Source organism: Drosophila suzukii, unplaced genomic scaffold (assembly GCF_043229965.1).
Source record: "Drosophila suzukii unplaced genomic scaffold, CBGP_Dsuzu_IsoJpt1.0 scf_7, whole genome shotgun sequence".
Taxonomy (NCBI): Eukaryota; Metazoa; Arthropoda; class Insecta; order Diptera; family Drosophilidae; genus Drosophila; species Drosophila suzukii.
The window spans coordinates 2,227,526-2,237,265 of record NW_027255939.1 but is presented as its reverse complement, the minus strand read 5'-3'; the positions used below and the strand labels follow the sequence as shown (position 1 = coordinate 2,237,265).

At 40.8% G+C, this 9,740-nt stretch overlaps 1 protein-coding gene across 8 annotated transcripts; it reads left to right on the top strand.

The window, feature by feature from the left end:
- The first annotated feature begins 863 nt into the window (after positions 1–863).
- LOC139355045 (uncharacterized) lies at positions 864–8,390 on the top strand. 8 transcript variants are annotated; one of them, XR_011605815.1, is made up of 4 exons: positions 864–914; positions 973–1,029; positions 1,161–1,177; positions 2,975–6,852. XR_011605815.1 is itself a non-coding variant. In XM_070999326.1 (4 exons), exons 2-4 carry the CDS (start codon positions 1,066–1,068, stop codon positions 8,107–8,109), a joined length of 192 nt encoding a protein of 63 aa, XP_070855427.1. In that variant the 5' UTR covers positions 869–914; positions 973–1,065; the 3' UTR covers positions 8,110–8,390. The 8 variants fall into 8 exon arrangements, 2 of the variants coding, with proteins under 2 accessions (XP_070855427.1, XP_070855426.1); XR_011605814.1 differs by having other exon boundaries at positions 869–914; positions 973–1,071; XM_070999326.1 differs by lacking the exon at positions 2,975–6,852 and adding an exon at positions 7,941–8,390 and having other exon boundaries at positions 869–914; positions 973–1,071.
- The last annotated feature ends 1,350 nt before the right edge of the window (positions 8,391–9,740 follow it).

The window sequence follows — 9,740 nt, the reverse complement described above, 5'->3', positions numbered from 1 at the left end:
TATCATACAGATATTCTTTCATATCAATTTGTAATTCTTCGTATCGGATTGATATGTTTGTGTTATCAATATTAATCAGTTTTGATTTTATTTTTTGCTTTGTATACATAAAAAATATTGAAAACCCTATAAGTTCGTTTGAATTAATTATTTTAAATAGATTACTATATTTATTCATATCAATATGATACGGACTAAAATAGTCAACAGACTGTTAAACAACCCAGGAACACGAAAGCCGTAAGCATCTAATAAGAGTGAGCGAGATGCACTCTTTGCTGAAACGTGCGTTCGTAGAATAAAACATAGGACTTTTCAAAAGAAATTCGATATCATTAAAGCCAAAATTTGATCCCACTTTTAAAAAACACCTATTGAAATAGTTTACTGCCTAAATGCTGTAAAAAATTTAGTAAATTAGTTATGAGGCAGTCTTAAGTCAGATTTAAGCTGTGACAGACGTGTATCATTTTTCATAATAAATTGTAAATTTTATAAAAAACCTAATTAAATTATAAATGTTTCGCACAAAAGTTGACAAATTCATAATAACATCAAAATATATTGTTTAGGCCTAACAGAATTAAAGATATTGTTTGCTTCTTTTCTAACGTCTCCGGAACCTTACATTTCGTTAAATTAATGGGAAATGTGAGACGTTCACAGAGTCTTTTAGCTTAAGTTGAAATTTAGTCATAATATTGAAAAAAAGATGGGAGGCAAGTTATAACAAAGTTTTTTTTGGTCGGCTTGTGAGTGTTAGGTTCACGTGGAACCTTTCTAAAATTCGTTTGCGCTGCTCAAGAACCTCTGTAGTCCACATTAGAGGTGGAGAAACATCGATGCTAACATCGATGTCATCGATGTTTTCGAAACATCGCTACTACGCGGTGCGAAACAAAGTCGTATAAAATGTAAGTACTAATTTAATTCTTTCTTAATACATTTATTAATAGCATATTATAAATTTAGTGTTCGTTGCTGGTGGTGTTGGTTGTTAAGTGGAGGACATGGACAGATATCTAAAAAGTATGTTATTAACCACCCAAATTGTGCTTCATCTAAATGCGGGTATGCATTCTTACACGTGTGTACATATACACATGCATGCCCGTGTATTTATACATGGAACTTGTAACTTAAAAGTTTGTTCTTTTTAGGAGCAGCAGATGAAAATGTGTGTGTCAAGAACTATTTTTTTTAATTTCGGACATTATTGAAAGTTAAAACAAAGCTTAAATCAAATAGAAACACTCGTGTAATCAATTTTTTTTTTTTTTTAACATCGATGTTTTATCCATGTTTTTTGCCAAAAACATCGAAAACATCGATGTCAGCCAACATCGATGTTTCTCCACCTCTAGTCCACAAGATTATTCCCAACTTTCTAGATCAGGATCACTAGCCGAGTCGATCTAGCCATGTCCGTCTTGTTTCAGCAAGGTTCCACGCCCACTCTAACGCCCACAACCGACCATAACGCTAGAACCAGTCTAGCGCCCACACTTTGTAATATTTTTTTCTTATTATCAATACCCATCTAAAAAAATTATTCAGCCAATAAAAAGTTATAACCAAACAATAATAAACAAGGAAGAACTCTATAGTCGAGTACCTCGACTATTAGGTACCCGTTGCTCAGCTAAACGGGCCAATGGGAGTTGGAGACATGCAAGAAGCAAAGCGAGTTTGTAATGCGCCACCTACCACCCGCGTTCCCAATATATGGTTATGTGGGCGTCAGACAGATTTAAGCGATATGGGCGTTAGAATGGTCGTGGTAAACTTTTTTTCGGTCAATCGATAGGTCTTGACGAGACTAATACATTTCACTTATTTATTTATCTAGCATACAAATTGTTGGCGCTACAGGCTTTGGTCGGTTTGTGGGCGTTAGAGTGGGCGTGGCCTATTCGCGTAACAAACTTACGCTGCGTACAAGGCTACGGAATCTAAATCTGAAATCCCAATTCTCTTTCTTTGATTGTTTCCAAGTTATCCTCGTTCATACTAACGATTTTTTGAAGTTTATGGGCGGTTTTTGGGCGGTAAAGTCGGCGTCGCAAACTTTTTTTTGGGTCAATCGATAGGTATTGATGAGAACAGTACATTTCAGTTAAAAATTGTATTCTAGCATTAAAACTGTAGGATCCTCGTTCATACTAACGATTTTTTGAAGTTTATGGGCGGTTTGTGGGCGGTAAGGTCGGCGTCGTAAACCTATTTTTGGGTCAATCGATAGGTATTGATGAGAACAGTACATTTCAGTTAAAATTTGTATTCTAGCATTATAACTGTAGGATCCTCGTTCATACTAACGATTTTTTGAAGTTTATGGGCGGTTTGTGGGCGGTAAAGTCGGCGTCGCAAACTTTTTTTTGGGTCAATCGATAGGTATTGATGAGAACAGTACATTTCAGTTAAAATTTGTATTCTAGCATTAAAACTGTATGTGCCACAGTTTTGGGCGGTGTGTGGGCGTTACAGTGAGCGTGGCACACTGACGAAACAAACTTGCGGTACGCAGGAAACTCTAGAATAGAAATATTTTCCGAGATCACAGCGTTCATACGGACAGACGGATATAACTAGATCGAATCGGTTAGTGATCCTGATTAAGAATATATACACCTTATGGGGTCGTAAATGCTTCCTTCTACCTGGTACATACTTTCCGACGAATCTAGTATATCTTTTTACTCTACGAGTACCGGGCATAATAACAAGCAAACTCATTAGAGTGCGAGAGGGATGGAAATATAATAATTCAGGAAATAGATTGCCTTTGTGTGGCAACCTAATATGGCAGCAGCGCCAACAGAAGCTTGCCAGCTGACTTAAAAGAATGGTGTGGCAACACTCGAGGGATTTATCGGCAAGAATCTCCGAGCGACACACGTGTCTTGATAATATTAATAAACTTTGTAGTTCTTAATCTCAATAAAACTTTAATGGCAAACAAACTTCGCCATAGTGGTGACCCCGGAAAGTAAAATCATAACAATAGTTACTTATTGTACGAAATTGACACACACGTTCACAATTAAGAATTTGCGCACTGAATGAACAGACGCCAATACGATTTGCGAAAAATAAAAGGTAGGCGGCTAAATTTTGACGAAGAAAGCAATCGCTCCGATTTTCCATTCATCATGCCGGATTCAAATCCAACTGCTCAAGTCCGAGATCTGCAGCAGCAACTCGATTCACTTCGGACAAATGTACCTGGCAACCGGGATGAGACTAAACTTGCCAAAATTCGCACATAGCAACCTTCAACTATGGTTTGCGCAAGTGGAGCGGTCATTTCGATTGCACCAGATTATCGACGACACCGACAAGTTCGACCTTGTGACCCTTCACCTGGAGGAGGATGTAGTTTTGGCAGTGGAAGACTTAGTCATTCGACCGCCCAACGAAAACAAGTACGTAGCAATTAAAAATCGATTACTACAAAAATTTGCGATATCTCCAGAGTCGAAACTACGCCACGACCGATTTGGGGAAAACGCTCAAAAGTGCCGCCCACCATGTTCCCGCTCCTCGTCGTTAAACTAAAGGAGCTGTCGCCCGACACGCTGGTCGGTGGCAGCACGAATATAACCAGCGATCCCACAGTTCAGCCAGCTGTTCCACAGGAGCAGCGCCTACACGTCACCGATCGCACATCTCACATCCGCTTCCTCGTTGATTCTGGATCTGCGGTTTCCGTCATACCACGAACGCTGGTTAGACAAAAAACTACTCTGAGCGATTTGACATTTACGCAGCGAACCAGACAGTCATTCATACTTATGGAAAGTACGTCACTCAGCTGAACTTGGATTTTCGCCGAAACTTTACATGGCCGTTCATTATCGCTGACGTGCACACAGCTATTATTGGGGCAGACTTTTTGAGCAAATTCCAATTTCTCATTGATCTTAAGAACCAACGCTTGATCGACTCAATTACTGCACTATCAACACCAGCATTTCTTGCACAAGCGAAACACATATCAGTTTGCACAGTGCAGTGTATGTCCAAATTTTAAAAACTTCTAAGTGAATTTGTCGACGTGACAAAGCCATCGATAAAAGCAGCTACGCAACACGACGTGCGTCACTAAATTGAAACAAATGGAATACCTGTTGCTGATAGGCCACGACGCCTCTCCGGTGAAAAACTTGCCACTGCCAGGAGAGAAATAAACTTCTTGATTGAGCAAGGCATACGTCGCCCGTCATAAAGTCCTTGGTCCAGCCCGTTATATATGGTTACCAAAAACAACAGTGGCTGGCGGGCATGTGGAGATTATCGAAAACTAAATTCAATTACCATACCAGATCGCTACCCAATCGCCCATATACACGACTTCACGGAACAACTGCAAGGAAAGAAGATTTTTTCAACCCTCGATTTGGTTAAAGCATACTACCAAATTCCCATGGCAGAAAACGATATCCAAAAAACAGCGGTGTGCACTCCTTTTGGACTCATTGAGTTTCAGTACATGCCGTTTGGGGTGTAAAACGCGACTCAAACATTTCAACGCTTTATGGACAACATCTTTCGCGGCATGGACTTCGTTTATTGCTAGATAGACGACATACTTATAACGTCGCATTCCATTGCTGAACACGAAGAACATCTTCGGGCTGTCTTGCAAGTATGTATTTCAGAAACATGGCCTAAGCATCAATCTGACCAAATGCCAGTTTGCGCAATCTCAAGTAAACTTTTTCAGCTATACGATCAACGAATTTGGAATTAAACCACCCACCGAACGCATAGATGCCATTCTTAATTATGCACGTCTTGAAACCATAAGCCAACTTGGTTGTTTCTTGGGCGTTATAAATTACTATCGCAGATGTTTGGCTCGATCATCACACATACAAGCACCGCTCACTGAGTTGCTAAAGGATGTTAAAAAAAATGATCAACGTAAAATTGAATGGACATCAGAGCTCCATGCAGCTTTTGATGCTTGCAAACAAAGCATAGCAGACGCAGCCCTCTTGTCTTTTCCCGCACCAAAATCTGAACTTCAGCTGGTTTGCGATGCTTCTGATTTCGCAATCGGAGCAGTTTTGGAGCAGCGTACACACGGAAATTGGCAACCTCTAGGATTTTTCTCAAAGAAGCTGAGCAACACGGAGAAAAATTACTCAACGTACGACCGAGAGCTGCTCGCTATCTTCGAATCCATAAAATATTTCAAACATATTGTTGACGGACGCATTTTTGTCATCAGAACGGATCACAAGCCGCTCATGTACGCATTTAAGCAGCGACCAGAGAAAACATCACCGAGACAGCTTCGACATTTTGCTTACATCTCTCAATTCTGCACGACTATTATGCATGTGAAAGGATCCGAAAATGCTGTCGCAGACGCTTTTTCAAGATTATGCTCTATAACAATGCCGACTGTCATCAAATTATCGAAAATTGAAGAGGAGCAAGCGTCAGATCCTGAACTGGTACACCTTTTAAAAGGAACCACATCTTTACAACTTCAAATGGTTCGATTTGATGACAACATCTCACTCTATTGCGATGTTTTTACAGGAAGCGTTCGTCCTTATGTACCCAAATCTTTGCGCATTGCTGTGTTTTCGTTCGTTCACGGTTTGTCTCATCCCAGTGGTCGGTCAACAGTTCGTCAAGTGCGTCAAAAGTTTGTATGGCCCTCGATGAATAAAAATGTCCTCGAATGGTGCAGAGTTTGTCTACCTTGTCAGCGCTCTAAGATCCACAAACACAACCACCTCTCACCAAAAAAAAAATCAAAGTGCCAAACGGTAGATTTGACCACGTTCACCTTGACATTGTAGTTATGCCATTACAACAAAACTATCGGTACTGTCTGACGATGATTGATAGATTTACGCGGTGACCAGAAGCTGTACCTCTCTCAAATATTACTGCTGAGACAATAGCTACGGCGTTCTGGACTCACTGGATATCTCGATTTGGTTCTCCAAAAACGATAACTACGGACCAAGGAACACAATTTGAGTCAGCAGTTTTCAAACATCTTGCTAATCTGGTTGGAAGTAAACACATACACACGACGGCCTACCATCCTCAGTCAAACGGACTCATAGAGAGGTGGCACAGATCTTTTAAGTCATCTTTGATGTGCAACAGAGGTACTCCGTGGCCGGAGTTACTGCCAACAGTTTTGCTTGGACTTCGTACCTGTTTCAAGGAGGACATCAAATCTTCAGCCTCAGAAATGTTATACGGAACACCTATTCGACTGCCAAATGAGTTTTTTACCGACTTGCACGATACGGTTGACCCCACCTCTTTTTGAGTATCTTTCGAGAGCACATGCAAAAAGTGCGACCGGCATCAACAGCACATCATATCAAGCAAAAGATGTTCGTATTGAAAGAGATCGATAAATGTACGCATATATTTCTCCGCACTGACGCCGTAAAGCAGCCTCTGGGATCCCCTTACACTGGTCCTCATGAGATTTTCAGACGCGAAAACGATCGTGTTTTCACTATCAGACTCAATGGCCATGAGACTGCAGTATCAGTTGATCGCCTCAAACCAGCATTTTTAGTAAAGGACGACCACCAGTTGGATTTAGAAGAAGTTACCCCTAGACTGACCAGGACATATGAGTGAAGTCATGGAGTTAAATTTTCAAACCAGGACTCGTGACGCATTCACTGGAGGGGGAGTACTGTGGCAACCTAATATGGCAGCAGCGCCAACAGAAGCTTGCCAGCTGACTTAATGGTCAACACTCGAGGGATTTATCGGCAAGAATCTGCGAGCCAAACAAGTGTCTTGATAATATAAATAAACTTTGTAGTTCTTAATCTCAATAAAACTTGAATGGCAAACATACTTCGCCATATTTAAAATTTAACTAGCGCCACCTAGGATTCACGTTATGTGGCGTGTTAATGAAATCTCGCAAACAGCCAAAAGGAATGCATAATAGGTGGCACTTTTTTCTTAGCTGAGTAATGGGAGCCTCAGCTCCCTGGTTACGATAAGTATTATATTATTTCATTTCATTTATTTCATTATCACTGTCACTATTATAACTTGAAAATAGGAACTCCTTTAAGTCTTAGCCCGTTACTCGTAGAGTAAAAGGGTATACTAGACTCGTCGGAAAGTATGTAACAGGCAGAAGGAAGCGTTTCCGACCCCATAAAGTATATATATTTTTGATCAGGATCACTAGCCGAGTCGATCTAGCCATATCCGTCTGTCCGTCTATCTACCCGTCCGGATGAACGCAGAGATCTCGGAAACTACATAAGCTAGAAAGTTGGGATTTGATAGGTAGACTTCTGAGCTTCTTGCGCAGCGCAAGTTTGTTTCATCAGGGCCCACTCTAACGCCCACAAGCCTCCCAAAAAGGTGGTGCCTACAATTTGTATGCTAAAAAAAATGTTTGACTGAAATGTATTGATCTCGTCAATATTTATCGATTGACCTAAAAGTAAGTTGGCCACGTCCACTCTAACGCCCACAAACCACCACAATTTTCATGCTAGAAAACAAATTATAACTGAAATGTATTATGTAGAATGTTCACATATCGAGTGCACACTGCACTTAGTGTTACGCATTAATATTATTACAAACACATTGTAGCACTTGGCCACAATATGTATACACAAATCCAAGTCCCAAACAGTTCTTCAAGTGCCCTGTAATATGATCGCTGTTGAGTGCACTGAGACTGGGCAGTGCTGAGATTACATATTTGACATGCGTGACCGCTCTGTCACCATGTGAACATAAGACCTCTCCTCTGCCGCGGCGACTCTTCGCCAGTCGCTACTAATACATACGCCTGTACATAAGCATTGAACTCTGCTCTGCCGGCGTCTCTGGCGCCGCAGCTACACTCTCACTAGCTGTACGAATAGTTGTAATAAAGTTAAGAATTATTCAATAAAGAGAACTCTAACGAAAAGGTTGGCCTACACAAACTTTTTGGACAACAATTACATGGCGAGCGTGACTTGGTGGATCGGAATGCATCCACGGCTCAACTCGCAACCGCGACCACTTTACAACTATCGTCTCGGAAGAAGCTCATCAAGACCGCAACCTGGATTCAAACGGAAAGAAGTGCAACTATAATTGTGATGGATTAGAAAAACTGCAAATGGAATTTGGACACATATATCTGAATTAGTAGAGATAGAGTTATGGCAAAACGTGGGGCGTAATGAGCAAAATAAATAAAATTAAAGTGGCTATTATTTAAAAACCGAACACCACCCCCTTGGGCAACAGCCCAAAAATTACAAGAATAATTTTATTTTCTTAATTCAAGTCTTGTAAATAAAAAGCCAATATCTCCAGCTCACTCATTGATTAAGACAATTAATAAAGATACGCAAATAACACCTCCACTTCCAAAGCAGATTCCCAAGAGAAGCAAAGTATCCCCGAAAGATTTCCCGGGACCACTACGAAGTCCTTGTTGCGAGAGAACGTGCGCAAAACCCTGTGCGATGACCGGCACCGGTACCGCCTGAGCCCATAGGCCCAGGACATCTGCAGCTGAGCGTGGGGGGCCAGCAACCACCTACGCCTTCGGGGGAGCATCACCGGCGACGCCCAGCTGATGCAAAACTTGAGACCTCTATGTGAATGCAAGATAGGATCCTCCTTATAACTCGTAGCTTAGCTAACAGTAACGCTCCCTGCAGTTCTAGTCGGCGCAACGAAGTGACCCTTACCGCCATTTGATATCACCGTTATCAAGTGCACAGCGATCTACCCCTCGTACTATTGACTCGAGCATAGACGACTGCTCCATAAGCTCGATATGAAGCGTCCGAAAATCCGTATATCTCAAAAGACTTCACTTCACCTACGCCTGCAACAGCCGATCGGGGGAACACACATTCCTTAATGAGCGATAATCCATCCCAATACCTTAGCCTTGTGTTTTAAAGCTTGGTGGCTAATATTCTTCCCACTGCAGCTTTAAGCTTTCGTAACTGTTGCACTTTTGGATGAAGTCTAAACTGAAAGGTGTCGTCCATCTTGTTCATAACGTTTTGATGGCTTTATCACAAGGGTTATACGCTTCCATGCTTGCATTTGTTAGTAGCAGATCCAAAGTTAAATTGCTTAAATGTAAATGCCATTGGCTAATGTTCGTTTTGCCATAAATATGTTAATATTGAATTATGCGCAAGAAGCCCACAGTACTTAAAGCTTTTACATGCCAGAGATTTCGTGCCTCTCTCGTTATCCCGCTTATCTATTATCTTTGTAAGCCAAGCACTGCTTAGAACAGCTGCCGACTGTTGCTTATACGTTTTTGTCTTTAGTGCAGCTCCGATCTTGAATAATAAAACACGGCTTTTCGCAATTTAAGCCTTTGTGCGTTTAAAATATTATATTGACATTAAGGGTGGAAAATTGGTTATCTTCCCCTAAACATTTGGTGACCCCGACGTGATTCTAAATCCGGAGTGTGCATTTCGTCGAAAAAACATACGTACATTGTCTTTTAATTGTCAAAAAACAATTACAATTTTTTCTTTGTTCGCTGCTGTTTGTGCATAAATCGTTGCTTAACAAAATGGCTTATTTTTTCTAAGGTTCATTACTACGGTCAGAGCAATTCCTTTTGCTTTTGAATAATATTTAAATTCTCTAAACAATTACAATTTTTTCTTTGTTCGCTGCTGTTTGTGCATACATCGTTGCTTAACAAAATGGCTTATTTTTTCTAAGGTTCATTACTACGGTCA

Coding starts and splice junctions, on each gene's coding strand:
- LOC139355045 (XM_070999325.1), top strand. CDS start 3,220: ATGTACCTGGCAACCGGGATGAGACTAAACTTGCCAAAATTCGCACAT. Junction 3,426..3,475: donor CGACCGCCCAACGAAAACAA/GTACGTAGCAAT, acceptor CGATATCTCCAG/AGTCGAAACTACGCCACGAC.